We start from the raw sequence: 20,506 nt of genomic DNA on the forward strand, positions 1-20,506 counted from the left end.
AAAAACGCTTCGACCCGTCTAACACGGGCCGAGACAAACGCAAGACAACATGGGGTAGACATCAGCCGGAAAGTAGGCAGCGAAACATCACGAGACAGTAGCAGTACTGATACTTCATCATTTACATAGTGATGCCTTGAATCGCAAGAGACAGATACCATCCGTGGCTGACCGAACCCATCGCTGGGCCCTGCCTATTGCGTACCTCAAGGGAACAACCAGCGGGGCAAGTGGTCTCCCCAACCCCAGTAGTTCTGGGCGCTCAAGGGATGAGCATCGCAATGGCGTACATCTTCGGGGCTTGCGCCTTCGGGGAGGTCATCCGGATCATAGTACATGATTCCTAGACGTCCACATTCTTCTTCCGTGGCGCCTGGGGCGGGAAGAAGAATACCCCATGCGATGGAGGTTGATCCAAGGAGTAAGATGAGGTTATGAGGGAGCTTCATGCCGATGTTTTCTAATCTGTAGCAAACAGTCAGTACCTTTCTATTCTGTAAGTGAACGGAAAGGGAAGGGCTATACTGATATAGTGTTTTGGGAAGGGAAGTTGTAACCAAACTGAGCAGAAAACGAGACGTAGCGCCTATGTATACCCTTTTACTGTTTAGATATCGTAATAGGTTAGTCATAAGAGGGATATATGGCAAGCAGAACCTCCATACGTAGCATTGACTCATTGGTTAGCTTTCTCTTCTACCTTATTGGGTCCTCAAGTACTCCATACGGGGCGGTGCAATACTAAGGCCATTAAAGGTAACAGTGACCGGGGTTCTGAAGCTAAGGATAGATTAATGGACCAAAGACTAGGCAGATACATATTCTGTTGGGCTGTCCAAGACCCTGACGGCCGCTAAAAGCATTAGCACTCGGAGACTTCTCAACGTAAAATCCTCCCTCTACTTGATCTCGGCCAATCCGCCACGTACTTCCTTTGAATCACTGGGGCCTTGGTTATCATAGATATAGAAGGATCTTTGTCACTGGGGGGTTATTCTCGTCTGATACCGCAGTCCGGGTAGGAGCGAATCCGGTCAGCCTGGTATAAACGTGCCTTCAGATGCTGTCGTGTGACCATATCAACCCGTCCCTGCGACGTCATTGCGATATCCACGAGTGTTAGGATGTACTTGCAGTCTACACGAATCTACGAGTTCAGAAGACTACTGTGAACATGGTTCCTCATCCATCCCTTTCCGAACCATTCCTTGGTCCTGAAGTACAACTCCTGCCCATTGGGCGTTCAAATACAAAGGAGTTGAAATATTATACACTAGACTGAGGGCATATCACTTTTAGAGTCCAGTGGCGTTATTTTAATGCAGTACTTATGAGCCTGCGAGGTCAGAGCCGAACCCATGATTGATTCACTTTTAAGGCTAATCAGAGCATACTCCATGCATGTTACATCAGATATGTCCGAGACCATGCAGTAGAAGTAGTCTAGTGTCCCTGGCTAGGTGACTATAGATGCCAAGCTTAGCTGCGTTAATTTCAATATAAGCCCGAGACATCTAGAAAGTTGATTTGGGTTTAGGGCAACGCAGTTGGCCATAACACTTAGGGTACACTGCGTGGCGGTTAGATGAAATAGAGCTAATTGTGGAATAATAACCTCTGGGTTAGATAACATGTTCAGTCTTATCTGATGCTGTGGTATGTAGGTGAATCATCTTTCTTTAGGAGCCGTTGCTACATTTCTTTAAGCTCTTATGCCTATATCTTAAGGTGAATATCTATCTTAGAAATTCAACGCCAACCCAGTACCTATGTCCTCCGGCAGACGTCTGCTGTATGAAGTCTTTATAGTCTTGTCATAAGCTGTTTGATGAAGTTAGATTTGCTCTGTTAGGAATGTTTGCTACCCCAGCTGGCCCGGCGATGACCCAGTATCACTAGCCCATTTGAGGGGTGTTCGTTGGAAACTAATTCCCTGGGGCCGGTGTCACCGACCTGCCAAGGCATTATACCGTTATATGGTTATACAGTTATAAAATTATTTCAATCTCCAAGAACTGTTCTACGTGTCTACAGCAGCAACCCCTATGTCTGTTTGAATTCGAACTCAGCATATTTGACCTTGAAAGCATTGCTCTTGCTCCGCGGACCAACAATCTGTTGGACACACAAAGTTGAAAATGGAAGAGTTGCATCTCGGCCCTGCTAACGAGGTCACGGTTTCCAAATTATGATTTCTGCGTCAGCCAGTGTATCATTATTACTGTGCTAAAATGCCATTCAACTCCGCTCCATCCTAGCATGCTTCAGCTAAAGGAGAGGCCTGACAGGGTTTGAGGCATGGGAAATTAAGTCAAGTCAGTCCATCCTGCACGGCTTCAGGGTCTGTGCGAGCCGATTTGATCGTCTCTGGTCCTTATAGCGTCCTTTGTGGTCTACCAAGGGGACAACGATGGGGCATAAAGAGGGCTCGAGAACCACCTTTCTGTCTTCCTCGTTGTCTCCATCCCCAAGTCCTGACTCTCTTCCATCCATTGATCCAAGGGCAGAAGCACCGCTCTCTATTGACTGAGATTCCGATTCAAAGACCCATGTAGGTCTAACCCGCATTTCAACCAGCACCAAGGTACTGACCTGACACTTGCCTCCAGCCCATCCACCATGAAGCTGTCCATCGACACACTCCTGGTCGCAGCAGCCAGCGTGGTTCTCGGAGGCACCCTCGTGCCAGTCACCGACAACCCCGAAGAATGCGGCAGCCTCGTCGTGATGTACGACCCAGACGCTCTCCGAGGGAGCCACTGCGGCAGACGTCCGCAAATGCGACGGCCACCTCTGGGCCGCCATCGCCCAACTGAGGGTGCATCGCTGGCCCCGTGGGATGCAGCGCTCGAATTGGCCCAGAGCGGCGCCCCTGGCCTCGAGGCTCGGGCCAAAACGCTTACTACCTTGATGCGCCTTATGGGTGCTCTGGCGGGTTCTGCTGGATGGCCTGTGGCAACACAGGCAGAGTGAATGGTGCCGGACTGCTACGTTGGGTGGAACGGGTAGCTACATCGCATGCAAAAGATGGCAGGACTGCGGGACCTTCAGTTATGCCTGTTCCCATGGCATATCTCCGGCTGCTGGTTGTGGCTTCTAGATGTCTGTCGGTCTGTCCTCGGTAGTCAAGGCCTTTAGGACGCCAGAGCTTTTGTCTGGGCAGTGAGCAGTGAGCTCAATAAGGGGTCTTGTGCTTGATGTGTTGTTTCAGAGAGGGTCGCCAGTACAGACATGCTATTCTAGGGATCATTACTACCTAGGTAGTTCTAGGGTAGTCACTAAGGCGTGTTTATTGATTTGCTATTCCCGTTTGGTAGAGTAATGACACCATGGTTGAAGTTTCCATGTCTAACTAACCAATCAATGACCCAGATCTTATACCAAATTTCCCGTATCTAAACTCAATCTATCCCAGTCTTCTGATTTATCCAATCAGACCGGACAGATTCATGCAGGCGGGGTCAGGCATCCAATAGCGCGGATCACTGCGGGGTCTGATAAACCACCATATATAACCCCTCTACCCCTGATCCCACCTTCTCATCCTTCATCTCAACACTCCAAGAATACCAAATTTATATCTGAAAAGAAAATGGACAAACTCTCCGGTCTCGCATCCAAGCTCGGCGGAAGCCAATCCACATCCGCCAACCAGACCCAGGGAGAGCCACAGCGCCAGCAGGAGGATTTCGTCGATAGGGGTACATACCCTCCTCCGCCGCTGAAGACGTATGCTAATGATACAGGCCTCGACGCTCTTGAACAGCGCTTCGGAGGCGGCAAGATCGACACCGCCAAGATGCGCTCGACGAATGAGAAGATCACCGATGCCGCTCGGGAGCAGTTTGAGAAGGCTACTGGGTAGGTTCATTCCTGTCATAGAGTACAATGGCTAATTGGAGCAGATACAAGGTTCCCGAGAAGTTCTCTAATTAGTCCAGTGATTATGTTATGATTTGATGTGATATATCCTGTGTATAGCAATCGCGAGGCTAGAAACGCTTCTTCACAAACGAATTCAGTATCCCCTCAATAGCCGACCCGGTTCCCCGGGGCGAGTACTGCGCAAGCAGCATGGTGTGCGTGCGACACGTCTGCAGATTTGTCTGCACCAGCGACGGAACGGCCATCCCCGCCGCCTGGTACGACTCCACCAGCCGCTCGTAGTACTTTGACGCCTCGGTATACTGCTGCCGTGCGAGGTGCATCTGCGCCAGCATATCCAGCATGGACTGCACGTCGGAGCTGTCCTTGCCCTTGTGCGTCTCCGCCCACGAGAGGTACCGCGTTAGCCACGGCCCCGCCATCTCCAGCTTGTTGTTGTTGCTCCCCGGCACCATGAACGTGATGTAGTTCCCCCCGTCGCTGTGTAGCGTGTACATGATCCCGATGGCGGCGACCAGGGCCATCGACTCCGTGTGGTCGGGTCCGAGCGTTTCCTCGGCAATCGCCAGCGCCCGCCGCAGGGTTTCCGACGCAGTAGTGGAATCCTGCTGCAGCATCTGCAGGATCCCCTGCAGGCGCACCGCGCGCAGCGAAAGCGGATGCCGCGGCCCGAGGAGGTCGGTCACCTCGCGGGCGATCTTGCCCGTTTGCGCCGTCGTGTTGGCGATATCCCCGCTGAAGCGCATCTCGAGGAGCCTCTCGGCGCTCTGCGTGCGCGACGTGATCACCACCTCGACGGTGTCGAGCGCGGAGGCCAGCACGCGGATGTGCTGCGGGCCGAGAATGCGATGCAGCGCCTCGTGGCGTTTTTCGGCGATGTTGATTGCGTTCTGCTCCTGGCCGAGATTGCTATACGCCATGCTGAGGCGTCGGCGCGTCTCCAGCGTGTCGAGGTCGTCATCGCCGATGCTCATCTGCTGGCGTGCGAGGACGTTGGCGCACACCGACTCAGATTCCTGGTAGCGACCTCGTGCGCAGAGGATTTCGCCCATTAGGCTCTCGGCTCTCAGGGTCAGTGGGTGCCGGGGGCCCAGCGTCCGCTGACCCTGGTCGGATACCCACTTGCACCATTCGGTTGCTTTGGGGAGGTACGAGGCCTCGAGGTCGATCTCGGCGAGATTGTAGCCCACCACAATCGTGCTGTTGTGATCAGGGCCCAGCGTCCGCAGGTGTTCCTGGAAGATGGCATACTCCAGGTTCCGGGCTTGATCCCAGCGTCCGGCGTTCTTGTGTTCGGCCGCCTGGACGGAACGTGGGTCGCTGTCGACTGCCGTGTACAATGTTCCCACGATGCGTTGGCCGGTCGTCTGAGGTGTGGCACTAGGGTAAGGCGAGCTGCTGTTGGTATGCATGCGCGGAGGTAGCGGTGGGCCCGGATGGGGCGACGTCGACTGTTGCGGGATGTATCCTTGTTCGGCGACGAGAACTTGGTCGACGATCTGCTTGATGTTGCCCTTGATAAGTTTATACATGGGGCCGCGTGACCCGATTTTGCACATCTGCGAGTGGTCGGCGTCGAGTTTTAGTCGGGTTTCCCGATTGCCGGGGAGGCCCAGCACCGCCGACTCTTCGTCCACAACCAACTATCTTCTTTAGTACTTGGTTATTAGCACTAGAGGGAGTCTTACATGGCTGACAGACGCCGGCCCTGCGCCCCCAATCAATACTTCCTTGCCCTCCACGAAACTCACGACCCGGTAGTCCTCCAGCTGGTGACTGAAACGGCTGGACATCTGTCGCGTGAAGAGCGAATTGTATTCGAGACAATCCAGCAGCTCATTACTCGCATGTCCTTTCGATACGAAGCGGGCGACCTTGGCAGCGATCTTACCGACTTCAACACCTTTCGCGCCACGGTGCGGAGTCCCAAAGAACACCAGTCCGCAGGTTGCCAGCCGGATAGCCGTATACTTGGGATCTTCATGCGCATTGAGCAGGGCCTATCACATTAATCTCACTCTCCTCACGCCAGGCTCCGTCAGTTAGCCTACCTGCTTAATCACCAAACCCCCCAGACTATGCCCGATGAACACAATCTTCGGCGGACGCGTATTCTACTACCATCAGCTCCGCACCCCGTCAAATAAAGCTAGACGTACCAGCTGCGGACTCCTCTCCATATTGAGCAAATTCAACAGCGTATTCGCATGATCCTTCACACTCGCCGTCGACATGGCCTGCGGATTCGTCACGTTCGAGTTGTATCCATACACGAACACCCGCGCGTGCGGGATATCCTGCGGCAGGTAATCCCTTGGCCAGAAAGTGCCGTTCTGATGGCGCCATGTTTCGTAGGGGTGGTCACTTCTGCCACGAGGGTTGAGGCCATGGACAAACACAAAGCTACCTCCTTTTGTCAGCTTCTTTCGTGCACACAAGATGAGGAAGGATCCGTACTCAATCTTGGATTGTGAGGGAGGGGTGTATACCTCCTCGAGGAAGGGGAATTCGTTTTCGGTTTCCTGTTCACTGTAGCTTAACATCATGTCCACTGTATAGGCGTAGGGGACATACCATAATGCTTTGGAGAAAGGGACATGATGGTGATTCTGGGAGGGGCAGAAAATGAAATACGCCCCGTCCTCAGCCGCACGCGATCCATCATCCATCTCACCATGTGATATCTCAGTCGCAGATACGAGGCGCGGGGTCGGCTGGAATTTCCAATTTCCTCGTCAGCACTACTTTGGTGATATCCCAGATTGACCAGGGTTGGATTGGCTGTGTCTTTCTTGGCGCATCCCGCGGGACGAAAGAGGATAGCGGGATTTCCTAATCGGAGTAAAATTGGCGAGATCTATATCACGATAACTATGCACTAGGGGCTTATATCATGCCTGGCGAATTGAAGCTTCTGCTGGATCCTCCTTGCTCTTTAGATTCTGCAGACAAGGTGCGTAGAAAAGACTCCCACGCCATGCGCCGTGCACTGTTCGGGCGGCTACGACCAGCCACAAGAGGACGACGGCCACACTGAGTATCTATCTCATTTAGTATTTAAAGTTTGCTAAATGTTGATATATGCTTACCATCCCAAAGATCTTGAAAAACATCAGATCCAGCTGCTGACCCAGCAGGAGGGTGTTCGCCGCATACACGCCCAGCGGAAATGTGAATCCCCACCAGCCCATATTGAAAGGGAATGGGGACGCATGATAGATAGTCGCCAGGGCAAATACAAGCCATATCAGCCCGAAACTCCACATAAGCAGCGAGATGAAGAGTCCCATGGTGTACGCGACCGATCCCGCCATGGGGTCGATCGCTTCGTGAGTCTCGACGACTTTGCGCAGAACTTTCCCAAGATACAAAATCCTATTGTCGTCAGATCAAATTATACAACAGGAAATAAGGACTTACCCGAATCCGCCAAAGCCCAGCGGTCCCAGCGGCAAGAAACAACTGACAATCGTCTCCCGGGACGGCAGCTTATGCACCGCCAGACGCTGGTAGTATATGACCAAAATGGTCATCGCGAGAGGCGTTCCCATACCCCAGAGGATATAAGAGACAAGCACGGTACCCATGGTATGCTGCGGATTTGGCAAGATCTCAGCAACCTCCGCCCCGGTCCCTGCCGCGACGATCGTCGCCGCGATGGGGAGCAGTTGCAGCGCAGTGATGCGTTCTAGCGACGTAATATACGATTGCGAAATCCTATCATCGTCAGCCTTTTGCCAGCAAATGATCAGTGGCTGGAAATACAGAACGAACGACAATGACACTGTCACCGACGCAGCCGCCACCGCATCGACAATCCACAGCACCCACGCCACCGTCCTCGTCCAGTCCCCCCAGGCCGGCACGCAGACGAACACCCACATCTCGATCAGCGTCGCAAAACCCATCGGACAGGTCGCGAGGAAAAGCGAGTTCGTGGGGTCCTGGATCATCACGGCCCAGATCTCGGGGTACAGCGTGTACCGGAGGATGGACATGGAGAGCACTACAGCAAAGAGAACGATATTGAGAATGAAGAAGACGATGGATACATAGTGCAGGTATGTATGTCCAAATGGGATGATATAGAACAGAATGGCGACGATGCCGGTGCCCATTGTCGTGGAGAACCATCTGTGGAGTGTCAGTGTCGTGTTGCGTTGCTTGTGCCATCAAACTTACGATGGGCTGAAGTGGCTGACTACGCGACGCCAGCCAGCGTGATATTTGAGAAAGCTTTTACTTGGTGTTGGTTTAGGACGAGGTTCCATTTTGATGATTCGATTACTTATCGATATTCAAGATGTTGGATGATATTTCATGAGTCCATGACTGAAGTTGGAATGTGGTTAACCTCGGCCGAGAGGAAATCTTTCCCCGACGCGGATATAGCCGATGATGGCAAACACTCCATATGTCTCAAGGAGTCAAGCTCGATGGTTTTGAGCATTGAGTATCAAATACTTTGGGCATTTGAAAAGTGACTACATTCAAGTTCTGTACATAAACAGGCACAAATAATTTCAGTTGCAGAGAAGGGAGACTATCGCCAAACGAGTGACATCCTCTTAATTGTCAAGACACCAACTTAACAAACAACAATTCGACCTGCTGGGGAGAGCAGTGACTGATATCCGACCCAAGACGCTCAGAATCCGCCAGGTCCACCACCCATGCCACCAGAAGGGGCGCTGCCGCTGCTGCCAGGAGCACTACCACCGCTACCCGAACTACCAGACACAGCCTCACTGCCGCTGGAGGTGTAAACAAAGCTGTAGTTAGGCGTGTAGGTTGCTGTTAGGTCGACAGCCACAGTGACCCAACCCAGCAATCCATCCTCTACACTGTCCCCGAGGAGGACGTAGTTGAAAACCGGGTCCGAGGTGGTACCAGACGTCTCGTCCGAGAAGACGCGGTCCTCGGCGTTGGTGGTCTGCGCGACAGTGTTGGTGCTGTAGGGCGAAGTAGCTTCCACTTCGTCGATGAGGGACTGGTCCCAAAAGAGCTGGCCAATATGGGGAACTGTACCGCCGGTCAAGGTGTTGTTGGAAAGCAAGGTGGCATTCAGATGGGCGATGATGTGGTGATGAGTCGTTCTGCCCGAGTAGTGACCGGGGAAGAGAGTGTTGAAAGATACCACCCCGTCCGAATCCGTCTTGGCGATACCACGCAGGAAGGTCTCGTTGAGGATGGAGGTATCCGCGCTGTTGCCGTTGCCGTTACCGCTCACGCCAGAGTACACACCGGTTGCGTTGCAACTCCAGGTGTCAATGTACAGGCCCTCGACGGCCTGGCAGGTGCTGACATCGACGAACTGAATATCCAGCACAACGGGGACACCGGCCTGGTTCTCGATGATGTCCGAGCGGATCAGCTCTCCACTAACCCAGAAGGGGCCCGTCTCGCCCTCGGGGTTGAGGACGCAGGTGCCGGTGCTGCTGAAAATTTCCGTCTCATCTGTCGAGGTCGTGTAGTCGGCCGAAGACAGGTGAGAGGTGTTGAGCACGTCGTCGGTGTCACGCACGGCTAACTTACGCCGCCGGTACTCGCTGGCGAGCTTCGCACGGCGAGCAATGGCGCGCGCATTGAGACCACTCTCATCGAAAGAGCGCGCACACAGCGAAAGACCACGACGTACGTGGGCCTTGAACGCCAGCAGCTCGTTAGATGCCCGCTTCTCCTCGTGGCCAGGATGAGCGGACACCAAGGAGGCTCCGAGTAGATAAAGGGAAAGGACTTGCTTGAGCTGCATCTTGAGGCTTCGGTGATAATATCAGTAGCAAAGTATCTGGAGAATTGTCTACTGGAGGATTGTCTAGTGAAGAATCATGGACAGCCAGCGGACTGCGGACCCTTTATATAGACGACAGCTGCCATATTGAGGTGCTATTCAATCACTTCCCATGTAGTTGAGACCGAGCTCATCAAGAGATCGTCTCCCTGGTAGCCGCTATCGCAACCCCGACTGGACGCGTCAACTGCTAGGCTTCTAGCAGTAACACCGTCCGAATAATGACAAGCTTCGGTCCATCTAATGCACACCCGTTGCTTCTCCCAACGCCGAGGAAAGCCAACGCCTGGATCTGCTCATTCTCCGGAGCAGCAGAAATATCGTGGTCAACATACTCCGCTGTGCCAAGGCAGAGAGTCGTCAGTGGGTGACGAATACCTTTATTTAGCCTGCATGTCCACAACGGCAAGATCTGCGCACTGGTGGAAAATAGAGTAGCTTAATCAACGTCCAGCCAGTCATAAGCAAGCTGATTTTGCTGCCATGACAGTCGGCGTAATGATCTACATCCATTCGCCGAATGATCCAATCATCTTCTAGCCATTACGATCACTCTGAGGATTGATCAATCGTGCCTGACGATGACCTCGGCGCCCTATCAAACAAGCAAAGGTTCCAGCCATCTCATCAAGTCCGCCCCTATGGCCGGAGCAATGTGACAGGTAAAGCGAGCTGGAAGTATCTTGTTAAAGTACAGATATGTGCAGCTTAAATGGCAGATGTGTGCGGCAGACTCATCGCGGGTATAAGAGAAATCACATCAAATAATAGCCAAAGACCTCTGTAATGAGGAATACGAATACAGCCCAGCTGAGCATCTAGTGTGCTTCTCCTGCCGCGCTATGCATTCTCAATCGACTCGCAAATCTCCATACTCTGCATGACTGTTTTCGGAAGACTTCCGCTTCGAGAAGAGGATAACTCCAGGTCTATTCCCAAACACGCCGCGAGTACGGAGTAATACCCCGCTCATTGGAATTGGAGTTAATATCTAGTGTCCTGATCCATTCGTCTCGCAACCAGCCACATGCAGAGCCATTTTCAGGTCTAGACATGGACACTGCGCCGCTACATGTCTCCACGGTCATCGAGACGAATAACATTCTGGCCGATATTAAGCCATCACAGGATGTGGATAATCCTCATCTTCGAACGTAGACGCTTGTCAAATGAGAATCCTCTCATTCGCCGGAGACTCCATGAATGAAACGGTACTCCTGGCTACCTTCCGCTTCAGCTGAGCAGCAGTAACATCCCTGTAGAGGCCGACGCATCTACTTGGTGGGACTGTTGACCACGAAGTCTCGATCAGACTGGGAATGTGGAGATTCCGTCGTCCTCTTCTCACACTCACCCATTCTGTTAGACGATTCGCTCAGCTCGCGGCTTGCTTCTGTGGGAAGGACAATGGTCTACAAGTGCAGTGAATCCGAGTGTACACACAGATTTCTGCATCCTCAATTCCATTCCTGGATTGACCATCATGACAACTTTTAGGAGCGTCGCTTGCCAGTTTGCACCAGGGTCCGAAATGTAGTCCCTGTTGATAGGGAGCCTGCTGATCTTAAACTTCGCGGGTGACAGTTCACATAAAACGACGGAATCCGCTTCGAGTACTTCATTCTGAACGTCGAGAATTAGCATCAGCATCACGACCAGTCGAGATTGGTGGAAAAGTCCTGGCCATCGGCATCTTGGAAGAAGAATAGTCGATATACAAAAATTGCGTTCTTGTCCCAAATTTGAGCTTACGAGCATCGATCTAACGCACCGCAATTCCCAAGTAAGCAGATGTCTTTGAAAATAATTGGTGGAAACGAGGATATGCGCACCTCAGTAAACAGCCAGAAAGGATGGTGTGTACACGCCATCGTACTCACCAGGAGTGGCGATGGCACGGGAGTACGGCCCTAAACTTCGTTTCAGGATAACAATATGGGCTGGCATGGCTAGAATTGCTTTTGGATGTATTGCTCAAGCCTCAAGTGCATGAGATTGGGACGAGGATTTCTTCGATGTTCAAAGTGGCCGTACTTGAGACTGGTAGATTCTGGCAGTATGAATTGGACGTGAAGAGGGCAGAATACAGACGGCCTCAGGCAGTCCAACCGCGTCCTCTTCCCTCTGCACCTGCTCGAAGCAATTTCTTTCCACTGAGCGGCAGATTTCATCCGCATTACTTCTACATTACTTGGTCATCCGTACATGCACTCCTCCATTTGATATATGACAGGGGATAATGTTTCTTGATAAATGACTCTCGAATACTTCAAGTTTGAACCACGAAGCCTGTCCATTTACACTTCAAGCGATAGGAGCGATTGGCCCACAAAAGAATCGGCTTGCTCATACAACTGGCCATCCGCTAGAGAAATCAATCTTATTCCATCCAAAAAGCTTCTGGCCATCTGCATAGCCAATCGTGGTATCGACATAGTGGTAGTAAAGGATAGGGCCAAGGCTTGGGTCCGTGAAGACACCCCTGTGAAGAATCAGCACTTCAAAACTTTTTTACTGATGGAGCGATGTGGATGAGAGACATACTGTCCACCAGGTCCGTATACAGTTCCGTGACTTTCGAGGACAACCGTGCCGCCACCATTCGTGCAAGCGACACCGCTAGCGTCAACCTAAGAGAATATCAGCTTTACAACATTCGAGGTCTCTTTCTGCGATTACTTACAAAATTACCAGTCGCTGAGGTGGACCGGCAGACTTTGATCTTATACTCTTCTCCGGATGCCGGCCTGGACGTGTCATAGCCACAGCAGATCCCGGCAGAGAAAAAGAGATAGTAGTAACTGCCATACTTATACATGAATGCACCTTCGACGGCGTGGGTTCCAGAGGGGTTATAGGCAATATTATAGGACGAGGACGCCGCGGCTGTTGCGGCCGAGTTCATCGGTGCCTGATAGATGTCATGCCAAAAGGAGCCAAAGTTCATGTAATAGGTTCCTCCATCGTTGAAGAGGTTGGCATCAATCGCATTGTATGGCTTTGAGGAGCTGGACTGGATACCTGTCGAGCCATGGTCGGTCCATGAGTTCAAGTCCATGGTTGAGGATGTTGCGAGACCGATGGCGGAGGATTGGGACCCAAAGGTTGAGACTGAATAATACACATGATAGACGCCGTTGACAAGGGAGACATCAGGTGCCTACGCAGTTCAAGTCAGATTTCAACCCAGATGGATGATGCAGCAAGCTGTCGGGTAGGCTTGCATTATAGGCAGGAAAAACAGGAGTCGTCAGACGGAGAATTTCGACTGAGCGAAAACAAAACAGATGGAGTCAACTGAGAATTACTAACCCAAAGATCATCCTTTCCATCCAGGTTGATCGACGATCCACTCGGCAATACGGAGCCTAGCACAGTCCATGGACCTTGAATGGAAGAGGATGACGCATAGGAGATCTTATTGCCAGTAGAGAATCGAAAGTACTTTCCGTCGGACTGTCTTCGAATCAGGGCAGGATCATGAACGTTACAAGCTCCCGAACACGACCCCGGGTTGGCATAGCCATGGACTAAGGCTGCCAGGCAGGACGCTACAGCCACGAAAGCTGAGGCAGACATGGCTACTGAACGATCTCAAGTCAATTTCAATAATGGTGGGAAAAGAGGCATGGTAAGAGGAAACAGTCTTCCTATATATATGCGTGCAATTCATTCAACCGCTGGTACGGCCGACGGTTCACAGAGCACAAATGAACTATTTGTGCAAAACATTTGCCCGTTTTCTGCTCCGGTGGGAGGATCTATTCACATTAGGTTCTTTAGCCCCGTCACAGTCGTCAAGATGGGTGGGTAGTCGGGGCTTACACTATTGCTGGTGCTGAGTTTCACCTTTCCCCTGCTCCGTGTCAGAAGTCGCTGGGTAGGAGAAAGGTCGGACATTGTCCTGGATAATCTCCATCCTACGCCGCCAGCACAAATGATCCGATTAATTGAATCTGTATGCATCACTTGGTCGTGTCTTTCTAGCACGATAATCCCTGCAAATCAGCCGACGTCTCCATGCTGCACTCGGCACTTTGCAGAACACAAATTTCCGGGGTCGCGGAGAAAATGCGGGGCGAGTATGTGATCCTTCATCCTGCTCTCTCATCAGAAGTCCCTCACAATGCATCATGTCGAAAAATGTACTTGGCTCGTGATCTACCGAGTAACCGAAGCGTTTTTAATAGTTAAGTACGAAATGTCATGGTCATAGTTGGTGTGTCCACCAGCCACAGGAGGAGTTGCTGTTTCGGTTGTTTCAGCACCAGCTGCAGTACGGAGCAGATATCCACCAATGCGAGTGCCGGACTGCCGGTACTTCAACCGGATATATGATGCTATCACCAGGTATGCTGGATGGGCACAAGATGGTAGTTCGCCAACGGACTCGGCTACTGCATTTGGAGTACATGCGATCAATGAACCCACTTCCACAATCCGCTATCCGTGAACATCAATAGCCTGCCAAACAGCTAGTAAGAGGTTGGCAGGGGAATGTGTCAGTCTGCCGAACACAGATCCACCGGTCTGCGGGCCTTGGCTGGCGTATTCGCCCCACCAATAGTCTGTTTTGTCTGGCCTGCCTCCACGCTGAAAAGAAGACAACCTTACCAGCATTGTACGGAAAAGAAGTGTGGAAGGTACTCTGGTAGCACTCTTTTCACTCGAATCACACCTCGGAAATTCCTTCTACTTAGAGGATAAGGATGTTCGACGAGATAAGGTCGCGAGCAAAGAATCGCTGGTGCTGCTATATAATCACAGTTTCATTCTTGTTTGTTTGACAGTTCACAGACTTGAATGCTCCTGGGGTACACGGAGGCCAGTCATGCAAAGTGGCGGGTCCTCTCGGCGCGGTTGATTCGAAAGCAGCAGCCTGTGCGGAAACTCCTTGTCTTTTTGAGATACGTCTTGCCTGCGTTGTCGGCCACCGCTACACCGACGTTTTTGAAGACGACGTTATCCGACATATCCCTGTGGTGCCTTTCTTGATGTCTGTTGTCGCAGGGAATTAGCTCGTTCTCTGTGCTCTTTTCACTCGTCATGGCCTTCGAAATCATCATGTTGTTGAGCTCAATGCTGTCCGGTTCGGTCATACGTTCGGATCGCGAGACAAGTACTTGGAATCTAATTCTAAACCTCCCTCTCGAGAAGTTGCCTTCATCGCCAAGATTTATGCTTTGACCCGTGCAAGATCCCAAGCTTGTGCGCAATTCTACACTCCATTGAAGGAATGTGGATGTCTGACAGGGCTCGGAAATAGAAATGAGACATGGGCTCACAGACCTCTCGATTGGGTTTGATGGTCAGGCAACAAACCAACAAATACCGCAATGCGAATGATGAAAGAAGATCTTGCAAGTTGCGAGAACACTTCTCAGTTGATCCTCAAGAATCCTCCACTATTCAGTTTACTGCTTTCCGGTACCAGCTAGCCACTCCAGGGCAGCAGGCGTGCACGAGTCGTGCCCAGAAAATATTTCGGAAATGCTACAGCAAATGACTAGCTCTCTTGTCGGTTCAATGTCTGGACCTATCTCACGAGAGTTTGAACACACGATGCCGAGTAATAACAATGCAGATTGATCTCCCAGCTTGGTTTATCCCTTGATGCGCCATCTCATCTCCTTCTCCCATCCCTACGATGAAACGCAGGTACAATTTCGCCTCCGCGATGATCATAAGGTACCCCTTGCAGTCCTAGGATTCTTCCCAGCCCGTCTTTTACCAACTTTATTCCAGTAGAAATGCAGCTTTGCAACGGAGGCATCGATCAGGCAGGTTGACCTTGCGCGGGGCCTTTTGAACACACGAAGCCCTCCGAGCCACCCCCCGTCGAGCTTCCCAGATTGCAGCAGGATGAAGCCGTTTCTCCAGCAAATATCCCGTGCATTCCATGCTCATCACAATCACCCAAACGCATAAGCTTCCCCATCCCTTGCTCCAACGTGGTATGCCAATGCGTACTCGCTCTCGTTTTAGAAATCTTTCAGCGCAGGTCCAACGTTACATGATACAATCCTGCTATGTGGTGTGGATGAGATCCAATGAATCAACTTTGCCCGTGCATGTATACTCTGGTCGGCCGCGTGCGCACCCCCTTGGCCACATCCCTTCCTCCTTCCTACTTCCGATAGATATGGAGAGATAAAAAAAAAGGGTCTGCACCGATTGCCAGAATCGCCCAGTGGATGGAGATAGGAAAGCAATTTGTGCTTTCTGACCAATTTCCGTAATAACTGGATTCCAGTTCTCTGGCATTATGGAGGCTGTGATTGTGGTAAGATTCTCTTCCTCCTCACATTCATGGATGTTTTTGTACTAACGAGTCGTCTCGCTGTAGGCATCGGGTCTTTGCGTTGCCTATGCCGTGTACTACGTATATTCCGATGCTTTGGCTGAAGTTCCCGGGCCTGGATTCGCCAAACTATGCCCAGTGAGTCAGGTCCTATGCAGCGTTGTCAAGGTCAGAATTAACAAATATAGTCATGGTTAATTCGTGTTCTTTGGTCGAACAAACTCAATCAAGGCATACGGGAGCAGCACCAGAAGCATGGTAAGCCCTCGATGCCCTTTTCTTCTAACTCTTTCGATCGCTCGGATAAACTAACCGGGGATAAAGGCGATGTCGTACGCCTCGGACCAAGTGAACTTTCCTTCTGCTCCCTCAGTGCCCACGACACCATCTACAACACAAACAGTACTTCCTTCATCACATATGGATCTTTCCAGTCGGCTGTGGAGGGTCTCTGTCCACCGGGGGTTACCTTCGTCAGCCATCACAGCCCGGCAGAGCAGAAAGAGTTGCGGAGAGTGTTTCAACCAGCCATCCGTCTCGCAGTCGCGGGCGGTATGGAGGCCCACCACGAGAGACGATTCAACGAGCTTGTGGCCGGGTTGAACATCAAACCTGGCGTGCCCATATGCGTTAATCTCACTGGTCTTCTGGAGAAGTTGGAATGGGACCTCATAGGCGACTTGGGACTGGGATATTCCGTTCCAGACAGGCTGAAAGGTATCACCATTTAAAGACTACTCGTCTCACCACTGAATGCTAACCAGATGCGTCGTGGATAGACAACTGGACCAGCCAGAAAGCTCACCAAAACCTGATCGGGGTTGCCTTCGCGCTGGGTTCGTTCCTTCTGAGCCGGCGCGGACTCAAGGTGCTCGTCGATAGCTTTGGTCCTTTCTGGATACCAAAATACCTTGACCCAGCGCACCTATTTGATGTTGCACTGAAGCAGTATGTCTGAAGGCCGGGCCCATGGTGATACCCCATGACTGACAGATGGACACAGGCGAGCTGAAGGCAAGAGCACGTTCGTTTCCCAAGCAATACCATACAAGAACGAGAAGTACCCGTACTTGACCAAGCAGATGTCTAGCAACGTGACTGGTCTGATGTGAGCCGCGACCGCTTCAGTCATGGAAGCAAAGTGCTAAAGGTTCTCAGTTATGCCGCTTTCGAAACATCCGAGTCCTCCACCCGAGCAATCCTATGCGCTCTCATGCGAGATCCTGTGCGCTACCGCACTCTACAACAGGAGATCCGGTCAAACTTCTCCGCCAGCAAGCCCATCACCGACAGCCAACTCGTAGGGCTTCCGTACCTTACTGCCTGCATAAACGAGGGACTGCGACTCTGGCCTGGACTGAACGGGCAATTCACGAGCCGTGTTTCGACAGGCGCGGTTGTAGACGGGGTCTACGTTCCTCCTGGAGTACGTAGCATGCATTCCTCTCCTTTCATGTTTCTTCTTCCTCTTGTCGTGCCTTTTTACCTCGAACCCCGCAACTGACAGGACTCGACGTGTAGTGCTTAGTCTCGGCGGACCTGTACACTCTTCAGCGCCACCCGAGGTATTGGCACGACCCGGACATCTTCAAGCCCGAACGCTGGTTGGACCCGAAAAACCCAGACGAAATGCGCGCATTCCGGCCGTTTTCCGCGGGGCCCCGCTCGTGCCCGGGCCGGCAGATCGCGCTGCAGAAGCTTCGGCTCACGCTCGCCAAATTCATGTTCCTGTTCGATATGCATTTTGTCAATCCCCATTTTGAGTGGGACCGAGATGTGCCGTCTGGTCTTTTGTGGAGCTCGGTCGAGGTGATGGTGCGGATGACGCTTCTGGAACCGCCAGTGGAAGCAGTGGAAGCCGCGGAAGCCGTGGAAGCCTGAGTCCGGTATATTTGTATCACAGCAATAGCACATAGATTCATTGCCGTCTAGGCTTGAAGTATGAAAGCATATGATGGCATGAGACTGCTCATACCTTGCAGTAAGCCTATAATAATCCAGCCATTACCCTCGTCAACGCCTCATCCTCCGCTTGAAAGGCATCAAACCCCTCCGTCGCGGCATCAGGTACCAGTCCCCCATCACTTGTTCCCCCATTCCCCATCCTCGAATCGAAATAAAACCCACCCGCCATTTCAAAGAAACTGGTCAGGTCGTCACAGCTTGTCTCGTCCGCAAGAACCGTCGTCGGAGACGTCATGGCGCGCACGTACGCAGACCTCGGGTGCTGCGGCGTGGTGACACCCGACATGGGCCTCTGAGTATATGGCGACTCGGCATGACTCCCCGTCGACAGCGAGGTCCCCGTAGCATCCAGCCCAAGTGGAGTGCGACGATTCGCTCCGTTCTTCTGCACTGGCTCCTTGGGTCTCTGCGCCCCGAGATTCATCCAGATCATCTTCAAGCTCTTTATGATCTTCTGTAAGCGGCGGGAGGTGCGTGCGCGCGTCGACGACCGCCGCACCATGTCAACGGCGGCGTAGAACTCGGGCCGACAGACTTGGCTGAACCGCGCGGGGGCATGCAGGACTGCCAGGAACAGTGCCGCCAATGCCGAGATGAGGAAGTAATTGAAGGGTTCCGGGCGTTGGAAGTAGAGCGGCGACACGCGGGAGAAGAAATCGAGCATGTGCACTGTGCTTTTGGCTGTTTCGACGGCGGTCGAGGCGCCGGACACGTCGGATTCGATGCTCTCGCTGGAGAGGAGGTTCTGGCGGTAAACGAGGATGCGGAGTTGGTTTGCCTGAAGGGCGAGGAGGACTTGGAGCATCATCATGCTGTCGGTTTGCGTGTGGTATTGGGATTGGGGTTGTGGAGTAGTCGTAACTGTTGCTGGGCGGCCGGCACGCTCAGGCAGGGTTGGTGACTTGGTCGGGTTGAAGCGTAGCTCTGGAGGAATAGACTGGATCCATTGCTGGACCTGGAAGTCGAGGTAGGAGCAGTAGTCTGCTGTTGCGGCTCGGGGCCTGTTGCGCCAGCCCACCACTAGGCCCCAGATCTTGGTGCTTAGACGCGCGTAGTTGATCATGCAGGTGAGGTAGGGTGTGCTTGTGCCGGGTTCGGGTAGATTGGTGTCCATGTCTGAATCCTGGATGGCGAAAGGCAGGCCCGTGCCGAAGGACCATTTGCGGTCGAGCACGTAGATGCACCAGAACAGCCGGCTGGCATATTCACATTGCAGCTCACCGGGGAACACGCCACCGGTCTTTTGCCAGGTCTCCTGGCAGTGTAGGCCGAGCTGCATTGCTCCTCGCACCGCCATGCCGATAAGCCGCCAGGATATAACTTCGTCGTCGCGATAGGAATGAAAGATGGACTATCTCATCAGCAGCCACTCGAAGAAAGATACGTCACGCAAAAATGACGGAAATACCAGCAAAGTCAAAATGAGCAACTCCTTCATGTCCACCTCCGGGACTTTGAGCCGTGTCGCGAACCGATCCTCCACGCTATCCGCCAGCAACGCCGCCCTCTCACTGCGGCCATGCGACTCGGCTAACAAAGCCGTCGCCAGTAGAATCTTCAGCACCTCGATATCCCTCGCGAAGAACCACTCCTGGTCCAGCGCAGTCGGTGAACTCGGTTCCACCCCGTCCTTATCCCGGAAGTACTCGGCAATATACGCACGCACGCTTTCCAGATCGACGCAAGGGTACATCACCCCAACCGTGTTCTCGTACACGTCGACGAGACGGAGCGCCTCAGCAGAACCTAGACACCCCAGCGGATCGTCAGAAGAGATGTCGTCTCCAAGCGCGGGGGCCGGACTCTGCACCGCCGTCGAGACGAGGTCGTCACCGCTGTCGAAGTCCTCCGGCTGCCGTTGGCGCGCAGTCAGGCCAAACTCTGCACTCGTGGGACCGACGTAGGACGGTGACTGCGGACGGTTCATGATGCGGTGGAGACCTGCAGTCGTTGACGAGGAGGACACGGTTGAGATAGAGGTGTAAGTATTGTTCGTTGTTGAGGGGGAGGCTGATTCAACTTGTCGCAAGCGAGCGGACATGGCTCGCATCTCGCGCTGCAGCACCTCAATCTGACGGTCAACGGTACTCAGTCGGGTCGAGACCCTGATCATCGTCAGCTTGTATCACTCAACGAAGCTGATGCAGCGAACCTTTCATCATCGGCCTGCACCTCTGGTGACGAAGGTGTTCTATTGCTGATTGCATGTGCGTTGGGGACATAGACGCATTGAACATTGTCGCGGGCGCAACGCGAACAGACCGGCTCTCCGCTACATTTCAGTTTCCGCCGCTTGCACTCGTTGCTGTGCAATCATTATCAGATGAAATATCACAATGAACTTAAGATGGCGGGACGCACCATGCTACCTGCGTGTACTTGGCTCGTTTCTTGCTCCGAGGCTGACCCGGAATGTCGGCACTGCGCTTAGGGGATTCCGAGCCCATGATCTGGCGCCTTAGCCGCTGTAACTGGTCTGATTCTAAGATCTATACCGCATCGGAACACTAGGAATCGATGCCGATGAAATTAAAATGGGCTGACACTTGCAGCATGGTTGAAAT

General features: G+C 52.5%; 8 protein-coding genes across 8 annotated transcripts, besides 1 other annotated feature; 3 read left to right on the plus strand and 5 right to left on the minus strand.

Moving 5' to 3' along the window:
• Nucleotides 1-2,619: 2,619 nt before the first annotated feature.
• NFIA_062610 (uncharacterized protein) lies at nucleotides 2,620-2,973 on the plus strand (the record flags this gene model as incomplete). Its single annotated transcript, XM_001262996.1, has 1 exon — nucleotides 2,620-2,973. The coding sequence occupies one exon, from the start codon at nucleotides 2,620-2,622 to the stop codon at nucleotides 2,971-2,973; it is 354 nt and encodes a 117-aa protein (XP_001262997.1).
• A 619-nt stretch (nucleotides 2,974-3,592) lies between these two features.
• On the plus strand, nucleotides 3,593-3,936 carry NFIA_062620 (uncharacterized protein; the record flags this gene model as incomplete). The annotated part of the gene is made up of 3 exons (XM_001262997.1): nucleotides 3,593-3,701; nucleotides 3,747-3,861; nucleotides 3,906-3,936. 3 exons carry the CDS (start codon nucleotides 3,593-3,595, stop codon nucleotides 3,934-3,936), a joined length of 255 nt encoding a protein of 84 aa, XP_001262998.1.
• Nucleotides 3,937-3,992: 56 nt separating this feature from the next.
• NFIA_062630 (LipA and NB-ARC domain protein) lies at nucleotides 3,993-6,431 on the minus strand (the record flags this gene model as incomplete). The annotated part of the gene is made up of 4 exons (XM_001262998.1): nucleotides 3,993-5,528; nucleotides 5,574-5,885; nucleotides 5,937-5,999; nucleotides 6,045-6,431. 4 exons carry the CDS (start codon nucleotides 6,429-6,431, stop codon nucleotides 3,993-3,995), a joined length of 2,298 nt encoding a protein of 765 aa, XP_001262999.1.
• Nucleotides 6,432-6,776: 345 nt separating this feature from the next.
• On the minus strand, nucleotides 6,777-8,156 carry NFIA_062640 (TDT family transporter; the record flags this gene model as incomplete). Its single annotated transcript, XM_001262999.1, has 4 exons — nucleotides 6,777-6,926; nucleotides 6,975-7,260; nucleotides 7,306-8,019; nucleotides 8,068-8,156. 4 exons carry the CDS (start codon nucleotides 8,154-8,156, stop codon nucleotides 6,777-6,779), a joined length of 1,239 nt encoding a protein of 412 aa, XP_001263000.1.
• Nucleotides 8,157-8,533: 377 nt separating this feature from the next.
• On the minus strand, nucleotides 8,534-9,637 carry NFIA_062650 (intradiol ring-cleavage dioxygenase; the record flags this gene model as incomplete). The annotated part of the gene is made up of 1 exon (XM_001263000.1): nucleotides 8,534-9,637. One exon carries the CDS (start codon nucleotides 9,635-9,637, stop codon nucleotides 8,534-8,536), a length of 1,104 nt encoding a protein of 367 aa, XP_001263001.1.
• A 36-nt stretch (nucleotides 9,638-9,673) lies between these two features.
• Nucleotides 9,674-9,702: a microsatellite.
• Nucleotides 9,703-12,022: 2,320 nt separating this feature from the next.
• On the minus strand, nucleotides 12,023-13,255 carry NFIA_062660 (arabinan endo-1,5-alpha-L-arabinosidase; the record flags this gene model as incomplete). The annotated part of the gene is made up of 4 exons (XM_001263001.1): nucleotides 12,023-12,158; nucleotides 12,221-12,306; nucleotides 12,360-12,836; nucleotides 12,989-13,255. The coding sequence occupies 4 exons, from the start codon at nucleotides 13,253-13,255 to the stop codon at nucleotides 12,023-12,025; spliced, it is 966 nt and encodes a 321-aa protein (XP_001263002.1).
• Nucleotides 13,256-16,246: 2,991 nt separating this feature from the next.
• On the plus strand, nucleotides 16,247-17,858 carry NFIA_062670 (putative cytochrome P450 monooxygenase; the record flags this gene model as incomplete). Its single annotated transcript, XM_001263002.1, has 5 exons — nucleotides 16,247-16,694; nucleotides 16,757-16,925; nucleotides 16,981-17,085; nucleotides 17,136-17,403; nucleotides 17,499-17,858. The coding sequence occupies 5 exons, from the start codon at nucleotides 16,247-16,249 to the stop codon at nucleotides 17,856-17,858; spliced, it is 1,350 nt and encodes a 449-aa protein (XP_001263003.1).
• Nucleotides 17,859-17,964: 106 nt separating this feature from the next.
• On the minus strand, nucleotides 17,965-20,389 carry NFIA_062680 (transcription factor domain-containing protein; the record flags this gene model as incomplete). Its single annotated transcript, XM_001263003.1, has 4 exons — nucleotides 17,965-19,293; nucleotides 19,351-20,047; nucleotides 20,095-20,247; nucleotides 20,304-20,389. The coding sequence occupies 4 exons, from the start codon at nucleotides 20,387-20,389 to the stop codon at nucleotides 17,965-17,967; spliced, it is 2,265 nt and encodes a 754-aa protein (XP_001263004.1).
• Nucleotides 20,390-20,506: the final 117 nt, after the last annotated feature.

Source organism: Aspergillus fischeri, genomic scaffold, assembly GCF_000149645.3.
Source record: "Aspergillus fischeri NRRL 181 1099437636252 genomic scaffold, whole genome shotgun sequence".
Classification (NCBI taxonomy): domain Eukaryota; kingdom Fungi; phylum Ascomycota; class Eurotiomycetes; order Eurotiales; family Aspergillaceae; genus Aspergillus; species Aspergillus fischeri.